This window comes from Synchiropus splendidus, chromosome 1 (genome assembly GCF_027744825.2).
Source record: "Synchiropus splendidus isolate RoL2022-P1 chromosome 1, RoL_Sspl_1.0, whole genome shotgun sequence".
Classification (NCBI taxonomy): Eukaryota; Metazoa; Chordata; class Actinopteri; order Syngnathiformes; family Callionymidae; genus Synchiropus; species Synchiropus splendidus.
The window spans coordinates 31,315,010-31,333,905 of NC_071334.1; the positions used below are offsets into that span (position 1 = coordinate 31,315,010).

General features: G+C 43.1%; 1 protein-coding gene across 1 annotated transcript in view; it reads right to left on the bottom strand.

Annotated features, from left to right (window-relative positions):
- Positions 1 to 2,813, bottom strand: part of fam20cb (FAM20C golgi associated secretory pathway kinase b) — a 55,783-nt gene extending 52,970 nt beyond the window's left edge. The window contains exons 1-2 of the mRNA XM_053864468.1: positions 1,858 to 2,813; positions 356 to 531 (exon numbers count right to left, since the gene is read on the bottom strand). Coding sequence (XP_053720443.1) covers positions 356 to 531; positions 1,858 to 2,357 — 676 coding nt within the window. The 5' untranslated portion in view covers positions 2,358 to 2,813. The remainder of the gene's footprint in view (positions 1 to 355; positions 532 to 1,857) is intronic.
- Positions 2,814 to 18,896: the final 16,083 nt, after the last annotated feature.

Here is an 18,896-nt window from a genome sequence, read left to right on the forward strand (position 1 = left end):
CTGTGTCACCCCTCAAGTGCGCCAGAAGTTTACAACATTCAGAAGTTGTTGTGGCCAAAGTAAACAGACACACAATTCAAAACCAAAAAAGATACTGAGAGACGCAATCCAGAAAGTCCAGAAAGAGAATTGTTTTTTTTTGAGCGCTTCAAATTATCATGTATACTTTCTGTTCTCACACAAGCGCTGAATGAAAATTGACATGGAGCAGCAGTTCAATTATTGCTGCCCCAACTATGACACTGTGGTTTGTTTCCAATCACACAAACTATCTCTCAAATCTGTTCCACAGGAAGACCAGGAGAATTACATGTTGTGGGGCAAGACATTCAGGGTAAACATGTTAACTCCTCACCGACACTGGTGATCCTCTGTGTGACCAGGTCCTTGAGCAGAGCGTCGACAACAGGGTTGTGTCTGGAGTACAGCTCATATCGATTAATTCCAATATGAAAACGTAGCCAGTTGGGATAGGAGTCGACCGTCAGCTCCCCTGTCGGGCTGAACTCCTCCAGGTTGCCTTCCACATTCCTGCACTCAGGAGAGGTTGGGGGGAGAGAGGGAAAAAAGGAAGATTGGCAGGCGGTTTAGAATGAAGTAGCAGGACTGATGTTTTGCCAAACTGCAAACACCTGAAGCAGACAAGAGTGAACTTGGAACAGAGACTAGTTACTCAAAATCAGACCAACGTCAAGTCAGACTCTTAGTACTTCCTGGCTCGATCGTCTGGATCATCCACATATCTGAGGTTGGATGGTGAAGGCAGCAGCTGAATTAAAGAGGCCCAGACTTCCCTTTACCCGGAGCCCCCTACTGGGGAAGTACCAAGGTGTTCCCTGAAAAACCATGAGACATCCTGTCTCCAGTGTGTCCTGGATCAGCCCCATGCCCACCTCCTTCCAGCGGGTCCAACCTAAACTGGCTTCTCTGGATATTAAGTAGTAAAATATTTGTTCAACTTTGAGTCAGCCTGTCTCGTTCACCTCATAACACCTCATATCTGCGATATAGGCTCCACACAAAGCTGGAGATGACTGGTGAAGGTTTAAAATTTAGAGCTTCACCTTTCAGCGCTGCACTTTCTTCACCACAACAGCTGACTAAATGACTGAAAACATTGCACTGATCTCCATCATAGATTCCAGCCTTGCTTCACTCGCAACTCCCCAGATCTCTTCAACCAGAGGGATCCTCCAACTTGGACTTAAAACCAAGACCATACATAATTCAAAATGGGGGACATACAAATTACAAGGTCATGTCCTGATAAGAAAGAAAAAAACGTGTTTCATCTAAACTGAGTCATGAGAAAAATAAATAAAAAAAACTATCTCCATTTATAATATCATTTGAAGACTGAAAATTCATTTTAAAATGATCATTAACAGGAGGAAAAAACGTTTGCAGACATAACTTCGTGGATCCAGAGTTATGAATAATGAATAGAAACAAATTAAGTGTCTATTTTTAAAACAAACAGCATAATAATAATAAGTCTAACCCTCCATTCCATTACCCATGAACAGGTCCTGATCTCTGACCAGTATGTTTTAGAATCATTCACGAACTTGATGGGTCAAAACTATTCCTCAATAATGGATGGCCAAGTCAACTTGAAGCAGGTCTCCACTTAATTCACATAATAGTTAAAATAAAGGCAACACTGTGCACCTTCCAAAATCACTTTTTAAAGTAGTTTCCCAGCTGATAATACCAGTATAATGATGTATAATATTAGTATAATTACTACAGGATCACTAGGGTTAGGGCATTTCCGTTTTAATAGTTAACTGGTTCTCAGTTTTGGGGGGTCCAGGTGGCAACTAATGGTCGGGAACTGACAAAAACACTGCGTACCATTCCTGTTCAGCCGCCTTGGGGTCAAATCTGATGTCGGTGTTGACGTTAAAAAGCGTGTCCTCGTCCGTCAGCGTGGGCAGAGCTCTTTTGTACAAGGGATGCTCGTAGAGCGCCGATAACCTTGAACCTTTCACCGGCATGTTCTTGGTCGCTATGGAGTCCTGGATGAACTGTCTCCTCCTGTCCCCGCGCTGCTCGAACCGCCTAAGGGCTTGCGTCTTGTCTCCTGTCCCCGGGACCTTCTCCAGCGAGTGCGAGGACACGTTGGAGCTGGGCTCGTTGCTGAAGTCCTGCAGGATCCGCAGCGTGTGCTTGTTGTTCCAGCCCTGCTTGCCCCAGGTCTGAGGCTCCTCGCTCGGCGCGTGCGAGCACGAGCAGCCGCCGCTGCCGTGACGCTCGAGCTTCGGTAACAAGTCGATCATGATGTGCATGGAGCACGCGACCAGGAACACCATGAGAATCAGGAGCCGGAACTTACGCAGCAGGATCATTTTCATGGTCTCCCGTTTGAGCAGATGCGAGTACTTGCTGCAGATGATGAGCACGCAGATGAACAGGCTGACTACATCGCTGATGATGTTGATCAGACTGGACGCCAATCGGAACAAGTAGACGTTGAACACGAAGGAGCCATCTTCACTTGCCGTCTTCAGTAGCGGATTCAGTGTTCAAAGGTTGGATTCAGAACAGAGGCGAGCTGCCGGGCGAAGCGCTTCGGAGGGTTGGCGCAAACCACATCTTCCTCCTCAGAAAAGTCTCAGTCCGGTCGAGCCCGAGGATGGATGCGCTCGTGCGGTGTCACCGTCCCAACTCGGTCCTTTCCGCAGGAGCAGCCATCAAGTGTCCAGCGAAGTGCGCGTCAAAACAAGTCCGATAACATTCCACCGCCACGTTCCTGGATAAGTTCGGCAGGTACTGCGGGAGCGACGCTTCACCTCCAGCATGTGCGACTGTGGGTGGGTGTGTTAAATACGATGGGCGAGCGGAGATAGAGCCGCCTCGATCGCAGCGTCACCGCTCGCAGATTGGCTGAGAGAAAATCACACACACAGTGACACACAGCGCAACGAAATGAATGTAGAGGTGAATTTTCTATTCACTAACATACAAGTATAGTCATCAGGAATTCACTGGTCTTACTCACTCGATTTGAAAAACAAAACTGCATGAATGAAGGTGAAATTATGTTTATCGTATATATATTTACAAACCAAAATACCAAAATAAAAACGTTCATTTTGTACAGGACTGAAATGACTTAATCAATCCCAGACAGGTTCAATTCTCCTTTAGCACAATCCATACGGAGAACGTGACCACCGTGACCCAAAAGGTCAGGGTCATTTCATACATTCTCTTTACACCACATTTTGAGTCACAATTCAAGTTCCAAAAAAAAAAACATTTAACGCTATACAAGCCTGTACAACACTATAAATAAATGTTCTATTTTTTAATTCAACTGCAACACTATTGCAGCCCCAATTTTGTACGTGTAATATTTGATCCATTCTTGGTATTTAAATTGTAGCATTTGGGGATTTTATTCTCAAAATACTGTCAGTTCATGTTTCTGGCATTAATCTCAAACACTTGTGACAACAGCTCAGGTGTTTTAATAAAGCCCATACTTCGCTCCCTCTGCTTGGAAGTTGGCTTGAGGAGGGACATGAGCAGGAAGTGAAGGTGTTAATAATACTCACACATAACTCTGCTACACAGAACAAGTATGAAAATCATCAAGTGGGTGCGTTGCGTAGCATTATTAAGAAATGTGGTGTTTTATTTTAAACAAAAAATTGAAAGAAAGTTGGTGACTCACCTGATCAACCATCGACTGGCTGTAAAGGGTCGCTGCACATCCTTAGCGAACAAGAAGAGGGCGTTTGACCACTGGACAATACATGCTCTGGCACGCCGACACACTCCAGTGTTCCTCCTCTTACCATCTGAAAATTCATCTGCTGGAATCTCGTATCTGATATGCCTCCATCGATGATACATTAGATGAGTCTATTAGTCCTCTCATCTGTCCGAGGATCCAGTTCCATCTTCCACTGCTGCCGCTCAGTTCCAATCACGTCTCAGATCATGTATAAAAGCTGCATGAAATGAAAAACCAGGGAGCGCGTTTCTGAAGCGAAGAAGGAATTCATCTCCTTTTTTTCACTCCTTTTAGCTCTGACCTTTCACCTTTATGAAGCAAATGCGTTTCCATTAAGGCTGGAATCCCTGAATGTTTTCTTTTTCACGGCTAATTGCCACAGCGCCATGTCTCCATCCATACATTCATGGACAAGCTTACATTATATGGAACGCACGGGTAAGCGATGGTGCTGTCTGTGATTACGTCTGTAGATGAGTTTATAATTAAAAGAGCCGCCAGAGAGCAGGCTGCAGTTGCGCTCACGCATCAGCTGAAGGCAAAGAGGGACAAATGGAGATGGCTTAAGATTGCTTCCATGGGGGTTGACTTCATGGTACAAAACAGTGGCAGAGATCGTTCTTTAAGTTAACATTAAAACAGAAGTGTCGGGATGAGAGCTAATGTCGAACTCAAAAGTGTGTGAGAGGAGCTTCCTGTGTTGAGCGGGGATGAATCAGGAGTGTCTCGTGGTTAACACATAATTCTCTTGGTAAAGCTGAGGATCCAGAGCAGAGGAAGTTGAGATCTTATTTTAAAATAGTGCTTATTATGCCTGTTATGTATGGAATGTAAATGACAATGGAAACCTATATGCCAATGGATTCAATTGAGACAAGCTTAAAACTGAAGTCTGGACTTAAAATATGTTTCTATACTCATAAACATCCAAAGAAGACATTAGGGATTAATAAGGCCTTTTAAAAATGGAGTCCTCCCCATCAGAGACAATAGTCCATCAGCTCCATTAGCGTCTGATGTCAGTGATACTCTGCAAGACAAAGTGATGCTTGTCCAGCTCCAGGTTAGCTTGTGGCTGACTCACCTGGGGTCAAACAATCAGAGACAAATGTGTATTGATGTTGGCCAGACATGGATCACAGCTGCCGATGGGTCAGTGCTTCCTCACAAGGACCTGTCTTGTGTCGCCGAAGAGCCGGTGAGGAGGAGGAGTCCAGTTGTGAGCTGTGCCACTACTATGACATCAGCTTCTCCCCTTTTCCTCTCTCCATAGAATTCTCATTCCAAGTTCTGTCAATTGACATTACAGCTTTGGCTCCAGTAATGTGACTGGACCGTGGAGAGATTTGCAATTTATTAATCCAACTCTATTATGAGGGTGAAACTTGAGTGCAAATCTGGAAGGACCGGGGGATTTTACAGAGTCAAATATCACCCTTTGTGACGCATTCTGAATAAGCTTCTATTTTGACACTGGCCTTCAGATCACAATCTTAAAACATCACAGGGCGAGGAACATAATCTGCAGATATTGTGTGTATCAACAGTATCAGAAGCAACAAGACCTTGCAGAGACAAGATCAGCGGGAGGGAGAGGGAGAGGGCGTCTTAACAGATAGCTGACTACAGCACAGGCTGTAAATACACAAGATTGATGTTCTCAACGCTTCACAGTGTTTCTTTCATGAGATTTAGTGGATCTGAAGGTAGGTGTGCAGCACACTCGGCCAATTTGACCTGATTTAACTGAGAATTTTTCACAAAAGCCAGTGACCATACAGTAACAATCTTGGAGCAGTAACATCAGCTGTCGATGATTCTACCACTCGAACCTGTAAACATGTATAGTAAGTGACTGAAGGGCATATCTGAAAAAGAACACCATGAATTACAGCTATAGCTACTGGAACAAAACTGGAAACATCTGATTAACATCCAACAATGGATTCTCTTTTCACAACTTCCTTCTAGAATATTGATGATGACGGGTGTATGAGGAAATAAAAGATAAAGTGGTCATCAGTGCATGTTCCTCCATTGGCGCGGTGTACAACTGACCTCAGGGCGCTGCAGTCCTTTAGCCTTATATGACTGTCTAGTCACAAATAATAAGCAAAAAACTACTCTAGTCTTTTTCAAGAATAGTACTTTTCCATTGCAATAAATGGCCCTAACAACATCCTAGTATTCATTATAATGTGACCACTACTCAGACATGTAACTAACCAGTAGGGTTCGGATGCAATGCATTTGGCCCAATTCGATATTTTCCCGATACTGATTCAGTTTATATCGCAATTCTGGATCATATTGTGATTCTTTTTCTTATTCGATTATGTCATGATTTTGATTTATTAACGTAAAAATATATAGAATAATAAAAATATGCATTGCTGTTTTGGTCGAAGTGCTGAGCGTGGTTGTATTTATGTATTATTCACTATTTATAAACATACAACATTCTGACAGTAACATTTTGGGGGCTAAACTGTTTCAGCAATTGAGAGCCTGCGTGATCACAGACCAATGCGCAAATGCAGCAGGAGAGAAACGCAGTGGGAGCTGGATTAAATAACTTCCAACTACCTTCCCTACAGTTTCACAGCCCAGGACGACAATCCATTTCAAAGTTAGTGTTATTCCAGTATTTACTGTACAATCCTCCAGAGCTATACTGAGCAGTGGATAAGAGAGCACTGCCACTTCTCTCGTGACTGGTGTAAACTCTCACTAAAAGGGCTTTTGTCAGGCCACACTTCCCATTTGTCTCATCTTTCTAGCCAAGTGACTTAATATGTAACTGTATTATGAACGCAGCCCGTGGTGCCCTCGTGAAATGGTACTGTGCAGTGACAGTTGGCTGCCTGATGTTCCAGAAAGAGCCGCAGTGGGAGCGGGTTTTTGTTCCAACCCATCCAGCACACACAGTTAAACCAATCGGTGTCAGCACCAGACTGAGAGTCAACTTATTACAGTCTCGCAACATCTCATTGGTCAAGCTGTGTGCGCACCAGTTGGGTTGGATCAAAAACCTGCACCCGCTGCAGCCCTTGAGGACCGGTTGGTCACCCCTTAGCTCGGTGAATCCAGCAACAACTCCTTAGTGTACATTTGACAACAGTTGGCATTTGAAAATAAGAGCTTGTCACAAGTGTCCTTGAGTGTTCAGAAAGGCGCTTTTAAATAAAATGTATTATTATTATTATTAAGTATTGAAGTTGTGCGTTTCATTGGCTGCTCTGTTGAGCAGGAGACGTGTTTGAGCTCAGCATCCCAACTGTGAACAGGAAACGGGTATGATGTTGTGTCTTGCCACCATCATAATGAGGGGGAAAATCAATTGTTACCTCACGCTGACTGACTTCTTGCTGGCACTTTTGCCACATTGAAAATAACCAAATCAACAGGGCGAACTAAGATATTCATATTTAGATGAGATAAGATTAGCCTCTATTAGTCCCACAATGGGGGAAATTGAATGCACAATGAAAGAAAAGTGGATCAACCATTCAACTATTGCTGGCTCTCCAAGTTTTGTCTGAGTGAATTCATTTGTCCCAGCCTGCCCTCGGGGTGACCAGGGCTTCGTTGGAAGCAAGACTAATTTCCATTCTCGAGCAGCGCCACACTCCCTGTATCCGATATAACACATTTGAATGGGTATTAGAGATAACAATGCCCTCTGTTGGCCCCAATAAGCATCAAGCTGCTCCCAGTGCCTCTTCATCTCCTCCATCCACCACCTCCAGCTCGGAGTCTGTCAGACCTTCCTGCCTCCATTTACACTTGCTCCCTTCACAACAATAGTAGGTGCTTGCACTGTCAAAATATTGACTTTGTTTCCGCATATCCAAAGAGTTTTTTGTCCTAAATCATCCGGCATTTGCTCTGGCTTGCCCTCATTCCCAAAGGCCACTGAGTTCCTTTGTTATCCTTTTTCATCTTTCAGTCTGAATTAGCTGTCTTTATTTCAGTATCATTGTCAGCACAGAACAAGTTTGACTTCATGCCTGATTGCATTTTTAGCTTGTGTTCGGGAAGACGTGTTCTGTTTGTGATCATCATTCACAGAAGGAGGAGAAGTTGGTGATAAGAATTATTTGGCATGTCACTTAGACAAAACACATTATTCAGAAGGAATTCATTATTTAAAAAAGAGAGTCCTGAAGACTTGAACCAACAATAAATGTTTTTGTGATTGTTATTACTCTGTGATTGACAGAAGTGAGTAGAAGTGGTAATAGACCTCTGTTTATGCTTTTGTTCATTTTGAGGACAGAATAATGTATGTTGTGGAAATGAGCTATCTCAGAAGAGGTTTGACTGTGGTCGTGTTATATTGGTTCACTTGGATTATCGAGTGCTGTCAAGTCGATTTTCAGTGAGATGAAAGGCACATCTGACTGACATTGTGACTTCACACAACACTACATACAATTGTATCACTATAATAAGTCAACGTTCATGGTGAGGAAATGTGGCTTTAGCTGGTTTTTTCATTCATTTACTGAGCCAAGCGTCGTCGTTGTGTCTCCTTCATGCCTTTGTAGGACCTTTATAATGCTTCGGCCACTTACTGTCCTATTGATCTCATTGTACTCTGATTATTATGGACACAAATTATGCCGGACACATCTTTGTAGGGCAGTAACACTGGGTAAAATCAATGCTGGAGACAAGTCAAGAGGATTGAGTTTCACAGCTAGCAAATGAAGGGAGCAAGACTAAAATGATAGAGAGATTCATGACCTGACCTCAGGACTGCAAACCTCCCACAGACTCAGTAGGCAGGGTGGTCATTGCTCATACAGTACAAGTAAGATCCGACTTTCTCGACTTACTTCCACTGGTACTTACGACCATGGCCAGCAGATGCTTTTTATTTATTTATTTTTTTATTCAATGTCTAGCACTGCAACACGTAGCAGCTTGTCATCACGTACAACAGTCAGCACAGTATCCCAGCATCTCAGCATCACACATCTACCACCACAGTAGTACCTATAACTCTCCCATCAGCTATTTGGAATGGCATTCGACTTCCAATCTGACTTACAACCGTTTGGTCGGAACCAATCTCGGTTGTAAGTCGGATGTTACTTGTATCTGGTAGTTGCGGTTTGGGCTAAGGTAAGGGCGGTGATAGGGGATTGGTAGTAGATAAACCCGTCCCATTTCAAACAGACCGATGATACTTGGCCCCAAATTGCAAGACACCTCTTGAATAGGAAGGCCCTGCTTTGTGAGCCAGATGTGTTGCATTTTTTAATGTAGCCAAGGTTAGCATCTAATATTTTGGGCTTTAAACTGAAAATGTTGGACATTAAGCAGTAGTACAGTAGTCACACCCTGTGTCTGGCCACAGTACAGATCTTCCTCACCAGAGACAATGTAATAATAATGATAATATTAATAATAACAACGAGATTCCAAGAATCAATGTATAAAATCCAAAGTTCAACATCAAAAGTGGTTTGTTTTCAGATTCAAAACCGATTATAAATATGACAAAAGAGGAATTCCACCTTGCATTCGGCAATAATTCATTATCCACCGCCATCAGACATGCCCCTCCACACAGCCAGAGTTACACTTAACTGGTTTATGTGTTTTCAAGCTGCTGAGCGTGTTCTGGAATATGAAGTGTATGCCCACCATTTGTGGTGAGGAAGAGAAAGACAGGCTTTGTGTGAGCACTGTCAGTGCAGCGGAGTGTGTGAGCCTCAGGGTGGACACCTGGGTCAGTCGGTCCACTGATCAGTGCTTTTGGACCAATTGAATACGTTCAGAGTGCTGTGTTTGTCCTGCTGTTTGCTGTGTAATCCTATAATTAGAGTCAGGGTGGACCACTTTAATGGAGGTTGGCTTGGATGGATGACTGTTCCTGTTTGTTTCAGCACAAGTGTGTGTTTATTTCAGAGTGCGGGCACTGTTGACCACCGGTCCCAGCGGGGCGCTTGATGTGCAGGTCCAGATATAGATGCGACCTCTGTCGTCTCGACTCCCTGAACCATCTATACATTGTTGGTCTGACTCCAATGACCTCACATGCTCCCTGACCTGAAGAGTCTTCTGCAGGGACAATGCTATTTCCTTGTGTCCAAAAAAAAAAACAGTTCAATACACAATGAAGCCAGTCATTTCCTGTTGTGCAAACACCAGGGGTGGTGTTCAAGTTAGTTACACTTGTTCAAAATAAAAACTTATTTGCAGCTTATCTCAAGGAAAACAGTTGGAAAATAAAGTTAGAAATGGTGGTTTTCATCACATCCACCATGTCGGGAGCTCGTCCCTAAGCCCTCAGGAGGTCTGGCGTATTGATGATATGAAGTCGATGTGTGACTATGAGCAGCTTTCTAAAGGTCAGTGGCGTCTCAGTGGGGACAACCCTCTAACATCTTGCTGGACACAGCAGGTTGGTTAGGCTAGTGAGCTGATGAAGGACTAAGCTTCCCAGGAGACCTTTCAGTCAGTTGCATGTCGCCAGTTGAATCAAAATACAGCAGCGGTTGTTGAAAACACCTAGACCACATCACCTGCAAAAAGTTGAGGACACCAAAGTGAACAGTCCCATAGAGCCCTGACAGAGCACACATTTCACAGGAAATGAACTGAACAACTTGGAGTGTTTCATGACCATGAAAAAAATCACACTGATTCTAAATGTTGGATGGCTCCTCTTCTGCAGCATCCCTAAGAAGATCTGAGACGGAGGAGTTGGTTGTGAGAGGCCCTCCAATTTTTCATGCGTCTGAGCAAACACACAAACTCTGTGAGCGGTCACCTGGACCAAGTTGAGACATTTTGACCAATCCTGAGTGTCTTTAAGAGGAATCAGCTCTTAAACATCATCCAGCTCCAATAGTTCACTTCAAATAGCAGCTCTTCTAGTTGCTGTTCGCCCCATTGTGTATGTAGCGATGTTAGGAGCCCTGTAGTCCGGAAAATGCGGTAATTTATATTCAATTCAGGATGAATTTTTGTTGCGCAGCGTAGATATTTTTGTGCGCTGTATCAGCTGTGCGCAATTGGGTGCGCAAGCAGCTTAGATGGAACATTGCACACAAGTATGTCGGCCATGACAGCCCCACATCTTTCTGAGTTTCCCTCACGGACTGAAGGTGAATCTTGCTTTTTTTCCACATGTACTACTCACAGTCTGTCTCCATACACAGGTGTCAATTCAGAGGAGAGCTCACAGTCATGTGACTTCTTAGTAGTACAATGGTTGGAGCACACATCCCTGTGGTTCACAAGGTTTTTTGTTTATTTTAATTAATGCATTTTACCGTGAGATATATCACTTCGATAGCAAGGGCATTTTCTGTTGTTTTTAAACAACCAATCGACAATCCTAAAAGATTCTAATAATACATATCAATTTCTCTCAGTGCTGGGTTTGGTAACAATGTCAACAGCCTGAATCTCACCTTCAATACCTCAATACTTGGCCATCTTGCCTCCACCATTGGACCCATCGCCTGCCTTCTTGAATCCTAACTTCTCTGATGCTTCCTTTATACCTTATGCTATAGAGCTTTGCAAAACATATGACGCTAATAATGTAGGAGGATGGAGATAGCACTATTCAAGGTATGGATACAGCAGTCTGGTGTCAAACAATGAACTGCACCTGGCTACTGGAGCTATGTGAAGAGTGAGTTAGGTAGAGCTATCAGCTGCTTAAAAACACCGCCGCGGCCCTATGATCGCACAGATGAATGTTTTGTTATTTAAGAGAGGCAAGCATGCGGTAAATTTCGGGAGCTATGACAGTTGAGCAAAATGGAGACTGATCTCAATGTCGTTAAGTCATAATGAGAGAGAGAAAGAAGGTACCTCAAAGACTTGAATCCCAGCCAACGCCATTAGAGAGGATGATATATGAACCTATTCCATTCTGGATCTTTACTCAAAGCTGAGTGTATATGCCCCGCACGCACCCACATTCACACACCAACACACTTCTGCTTACCTACGGGAACTTCACGTGCTGACTATGGATCTTGCTTCTCTTTTGTTTTGTTCTCTTGTCTCTTCAGGTGCAGTCAATAAAGGCAGATGAAAGCCTGTGTATGTGCTTCGTGTGTGCTTGTATCCTGTGTGAAATGATGACAGCAGACTGACTATACACGCCTCATACAGCTGAAGTCACATAGATGCAAATGTTCGCACCAGAATCGTGTGCTTGGAGTGTGAATGTCACTGACTTTAACCCAGTGTTGTGACTGTGGTTTGACTGGCCCATCAGTAGATGATGAATCAACTCAATAGTTAACAATCTTGCAGGTTTATTTGGCTCTTTGGGCTAAGTTGGTCCATTTTTGAATAAGCTTCAAAGTACTGATACAGAGCAATTGATCATTTTCAAAATGCAGCAGCCATAAATGACATCAACATAATCTAAAAATGCATAGTATTAGACATAAATAGACAGAAGCACTACTAAATAATTTAGAATTCAACTGGCTTTTTTTCCTTGTAAAAGAGTAAATATCAAAATGAATCAAGTGAAAGTCTTATGACTGACTGGTTGCTGATGAAATATAGAAATAGTAAAGCTTTTTTGAGGATGTGTGAAATAGTGTTAAAATGTGTGTATGCATTATGGTTGTGCGAACAAATGTGACTTGAGTCTTGAAACCGAGATAAAGCTTTCATCACTGTCATATTTAGACTGTTATGGCTGTAGAACTCACTAAATGCTATTGAGAACGCATGATGTAGCACAGATTTCTGTACTGCGTAAATCAAACTTGGATGCACTAAACTATGCTTGTGGTTGACTTTACAGTCCACATCAACCCGCTTCAAACGTTTGGAATCTTCATTTTCTGCTGGAAAGGCGTTTCGTTTGTTTCTATTTTGTGTTGACATTTCTAATCCTGCTTTAAAGGTTACTCACAGATGTGTTTAAGGGTGAAACCACGCTTCCACCTTGAGAAATGAAACTGTAAATGTGAAAGAATGTTTGCATTTCTGTAAGATAGCCATCTATATTCACAAAGATCCAAAGGTCAGATCGCTGTCATGGCATTCTCAACACCTCAGGAGCACAGGACGGCGAGCTGCTGATACTGTAAGAGAGATGAAGGCGGCATGGAGCGCAATTCCATGGGAGGAGTGTTTTGCCTGAATAAAGTTTCCACGAGGGAGGCTTGACCTTTAGCCATAGCCACAATGTGCAGCGCTTTCCCCTCTGGGCAGCAAGAAAAGGCGCTTCCATGCTTTCATGCCCTCAATGGGGGCTTTATTGAATCGGGGGAAAAAATAAAATAGTTGCCAATTTCTTCACCAAATGTCGTGCGGAATGACAATGCATGCATCTTTCAGAACCTTAAGCGTGAACACCACTCATCCCTCTACAGAAACGGGCCACAGTGTCCACAGGCATGATGGCGAGAGAGGCTGTTTTAAAGTTTCTATGCCTCTAAGTGACACGTTTCATTGTACTCCCTAATGCCCGGTGAAGTGAGCCGTGGAACACTGCATGCCTCGTCTGCACTCTGTGCATCTGTAATCTTATTATTCTTGCACCTTCTGAGTGCACCTAACAGGGTTTTGCTTTATGATATCTGCTGCGATAGAGGCAGCCAAGGATATCATCACTGGGTGTAAAATCTGGCAAACCTTGAGGTATTATTGCCTCATAAAACCTTTAGATCAGTTCCTCTTTCCGCTCTTTCCATTAGACGGACGATCGTGTGAGACTTTGCTGTTTGTTCCGAAGACTTCTTACCATTCAAAGTGTTATTGATTTGTCTTTAGACAAAAGCGTTCATGTCTTATTTCCCAGGAGACCACGGAGACGGAAGCCTCTTGCTGTAGATATTGAACTGTAAGCTGCAATAGGTCAGAACACAGAGGACCTTCTCTCTGGCTCATATAACTCATGAAGTCAGTCAAGTGAAGATTGTGATGCTGATTTGCTCTGTTAAGGCTCCAAGGTTCCACCTCCTGTCACATCATGGTACACTGCAGTTAGATGATGATTGTGAGTCATATGGGAATATATTTCACATGAAAACACTTGAATTGTGTGACATGGAGTGGGTCTAGAACTAGTCTGTCATGGCACAGGTGCGCCGTAAAAAAGCAGATGATCCAGTTTCATCTCATTTGTCCGGAGATAGAAGTAGGCCATATGATGACACTGAATCATAAACAATTAGAACGTGTTGACAATCTACAAATGTGAGGCGATGACATGGATTCGCTTACATTCTTTCTGTACACTACAGATCTATGCTGATGCGTTGACTTGTTCATCACTCACCGCAGAGCTGCAGAGGATGCTCTTTCCCCCACACACACTCACAGCGGAGAAGCCGGTCAAATGCGTAACTTCAAGTGCCTCTAACTTGACCACACACCTTCACGACAGGAGGACCCGAGATGCCAGACTGTCCAAGCTAACAGAGCTAATAGCTAACGTGACGACTAACTTCAAAACTCAGTTTGCTCCATTGTTTAAAAGATGGCTAAAATAATGCCTACCAACCAAACCAAACCAAAATGTGAAGAGATAAATAATCCAGCCACCCCACTGGCCACCTCACCTGCCAGTCGTATAAAGCATCGGTTATGCATTTCATACGAAATGATGATTCATTCATCCAAATGATTTATCCCAAATACTGTGCATTTAACGCACAGCCAGCCAGGCAAGCCGCTCCTTCGTATATTTATATTTATATTTTCTACTGGCCTGTTTACTACAACAGTATGATAAAATCCTGAAATTACAGCTTCTAGTTTTGATGTGCCACACCAAGATTTTAAGTGGCCCCATCTGGCCACCCCTAAGAAAAATTTCTGGAGGCGCCACTGGTTAGCTGAGGCAAAAAAAAAAAATGTTAAAGATCTGTCTGGAAATTCCCTGAAGTAGAATAAAATCGTGCAAAACTGATTTTGATAAAATCTTAACATTAATTGAAAATAAATCTTGAAATTTAATTTGCCCACCCCTTCCTGGAGAAATTTCAAAAAAATTTTTTTTTGCTATTTGCTTCTGAAAATAACATGCTAAAATAGCCCAGTGTCAGTCGCTACAATTTATCACATATTAAAAGAGATTTTTCTAGAGGACTTTTGGCAGAGCACAATTGGCCGAGGTTCTGTTGGTGGTGTGCCCGGGATTTTGTCAGTGAACAAAGTGCGCCGCCAAAAAGGTTGAAAAACACTGGAATTGTAGGAGAGTAAGTCAGCCTTTAAATTGTCACCTGCACTTTCCACATTGTGGATGAATTGATACTGGGTGTGAGGGGACCAAGAGACATGCAGGAATAGGGTGAAGGAGACACCACCACGTTTGATTTCCTATGTGTGAAGAGGACACCAGCAGGACAGTGGTTGGCTGAGAGATGACCAGCAAGGTGTCTACTGTATAAATGTGTTTATAAAATGTCCATATTGATTTGAAGCCCATATTATCGTGTTGTAGTCAAGACAACTGAACCGTGTTCGAGTCAACACTGAGACATAACATACCGAGACCGAGACAAGACTTTGAGATAGATAGATAGATAGATAGATAGATAGATAGATCAAGAGATAGATAGACAGACAGACAGACAGACAGATAGATAGATAGATAGACAGATAGATAGATAGATAGACAGACAGATAGATAGATAGATAGATAGATGGACAGATAATAGATAGAAAGATGAGAGTAGTCTGTCTGAGCAGTACAGCATGGAGATTACTGCAAAAACTGCACAACCATGAACGGATGCTTGGCAGTGAAGTTAAGGAAACGATGGTTGAATCATATTTTCTGATCGGCACATATTCTTGCAGTTGAGTCTCACAGTGAACTGTTATTAACATGAAATATCACAGGTTTAATGTGCCCACACATCTTGCGGCTATTTTGATTACATCTCATTTTCTTGTCCACCCTGGCGTTACGCATATTTCTGAAAGAACAATTTTTCCCATCTCTTTCAGGATTGCGAACACATCATCACTCAGTCGCACTGGAGGTCTTTCACCTGCCTTGGCAACCACTAGCCACCTACACAACAGAGCTTTTGTCTGGCTACGCACAGACATTCATTTATGTTTTCAGAATATGGTGAGATGAAAGAACAGGAGCCAAACTTAAGTCTCAGGAAACACCACCCTTTTTAATGAGCTGAAGCAGGTGACAACAAATATTGTCATTAACATACAGCGGTTTAGAATCGCACCTAAAACAAAAGTGAAAGGTTTCAGGCTGATTCATTGGCGATTTCACAATGAGGGTCCATTTCTATATGTCTGTATACACTCTCTATGTCTTCTGATGACACAGCAGATGTCCTCCTGAGGGGTCTGTAAGAGCTGTGAGGGGGCTTCAGCCACCTACTCAGAAGTCTGAGGTGCGATATGGTGGCCTTGAATGTAATGTTAACGTCAAAGCGCTCGAGTGGATTCAGGTCTGGCGAACAGGCAAGCCACTCCATATCATCATGATCCTCATCATACAGGAGCCCCTGACATACTTCTACCACCAGAGAATGGACATTGCTCGGGTTTGGTATCACAATGGGTGTTTGGATCACATGCACATCATGGTTTGTGTGACACTGTGCCACCAACAGATTCGACAAGTACAGCAAGGCTAACAACGCCAAATCTCACCACATTCTCACTCCTAAACGCCAAGTGTATTTAACTCTGGCAGATGTATTTGAGGCATTAGGTTTTCCCCTCCCACAGCATTTCCTGCGGCTAAGCAGTGCGTCACTGGACTGTCCAACACGTAAAGGTTCTGCTCTCGAAGGTCAAGTTCATGTCACGTGGTATATATAGTTTCTTTGTCATCATGACTCACGGTACGAATACAGCATCATGAGTCATGCTCATGGGCACATCAGCATGACTCAAAAAATAAACAGTTTCTTCTTATTATTCTTATTCTTATTATACAGTTTGAAAAAATGAAAATAAGGGGCAGAAGTTACTAGCTATTTATTAAATTTTCAATAACTGTGAAATGTAAGAATAATTATTGACTATTGACCTTTCTGCATGGAGTTTGCAGACTCTAAAAGTGCGTATGTGTGTGAAAGGTGAGTGTGCCCTGCGATGGACTGGCGACCTGGCCAGGTTGTTTTCCTGCCTCTCACCCAATGACCGCTGGGATGGACTAAGGCTGCTAAGCTAAAAAAAATTTAATATACATTATTATATACTGCAGGGGTGGTCAACCAGTCAGAGGCTAAGAGCCACATTGTTTTACTTTGTTGCTGAAAAGAGCCACATCCTACAAATATGTAAGGTTGTAACGCTCAACCTGAACAGCTGGTCACGTGACTGAGCGTCAGTATAGGGGTTAAAGCACATCCCTGTGTGTCACAAGGTTGATAGTTCACGTCCAGCGTATGTCTCTTGTGCATGTATTTTTAAAATTCATACTTTTTACTGTGATCCTCCTTGAAATATCAAGCGACGTAGATAGAAATGTGTGCACAATTTATTTTACTTATATATTTTTTTTACGTGGCTCATGCCAACAATAACATGACGCCCCAGTCTGTGGGTGTGAGCGACGCTGCAGACTGGAGCATCTCATCTTCACTTCACTGAATTACACCACAATGAATAACAGGTGAAACACATGCTATACGTTTAGTTTAGGGAATGACAAAGTTTGGTGAAGAGCCGCATGAAACTGGGAAAATAGTGGCTCGGAGCCACGGAATGGCCAGGCCTGATATACTGTTACGGTTTCAGCTGGATTGTCAACAACTTATGATGCCGCCTATATGATTAGATTTCGTACACGGTTAGCCACGTCAACTTCCTGTATTGCCACCAAACATGAACGCAATTTCCTTCTTTATCAGTAACATTAAGCTTCCTGGTAGCACTTTCATTTGCCCCTTTTATTTTTTTGGGAGCCCAAATGAAGGCTAATTGAGAGCAAAGAAAAATAAAAATAAGAAGAAAAGAAGAAAAGATAAAAACATAAAAATGTCAGAAATTGCCCAGGCCTATAGCAATATCCAAAAAAGAGCAGGTGAGTTTGTGACCACATCACCAAACAAACAGCCTTTAATGACTAAAAAAAAACGGTTTTCAATGTCCCATATAAGGTGCCAATTAAACAGAATGAAAAAACATATGAGCTTAGGTGGGTGTGGCCTTCAGCCTTGAGTCAACTGGAACACAGTTGGCGTGAAAAATCTCAACTGTGCTGAATCTTCCTGAATTCAAACAAAGTGCTTGTTTTCAGTCAAAGGCAGATTGAGGCGCAACAACTAATGGCAGGTGATTTGTAACAGCATTAACCTGAATAGATGGCGCTGCCCTCGACCGAAAAAGCAATCTGGGCAAAATGGCTAATTCCATCCAAGCGGAGATGTTCTCTTCAGCCAGTGATCACAATCTGGCCCGGAGACACTTACACGCTCCGTCTCTATCTGTCATTTAGCCCACTCCAAATCAGGGATTGTGAGGGAAAACAATTTAGGGCCTCGGGATTGATCTTGGACAGAGAAGTCAATCGGATTAGCAGTCTTCAATCATTCAATCCCAATATTGATCGGCCGTCAGAGGTAATAACTGGAGGGCTGTGGCCCGATCCAAAGTGGGATTCATTACAAATTGAGAACGACGGGCCCTGATTTAGTTGATGCATTAAATTAAAGTTGCACAAACACATCAGAGTCTGAACTCAGCTGAACTATGTAGCACAGGATTGATAAATGATTATCAGTCTTCTCCTTCAGTCAACTGGGACGGAGGGACTCAGAATATTTGCAGCACCCATTACATTTAAGAAGGAAAACAGATCTTGTTCATACATAAGCCTCACTGGTTTATAAGCTGCAGGTTCAGTGGTGCTGTCGGCGCTGTGGACATCGGTCACTGGTGCAGAAAAGGGGGTCCAGCACCGAGAGTGAGCAAACAGGAGATACAAGTTGCTCTCCAGCCGGGATCAAGTCAGCGGCCAAAAGCCAACTCGCTTGTGGTCACATCGGACTTTGTCTTGAGACAGCGTCTCACATCTTTTATTCACATTCAAAGCCCTCAAAATGCACTGTTTTCACCCGCCTGCCCAAAATTCCGACACCACTGCCAGTCTCAGTGGCTGCTGTTTGATTCCAGACATCCAGGAGATCAACTCTGTTGACGGAGCTGTGGACACGTGGGCGAAAAC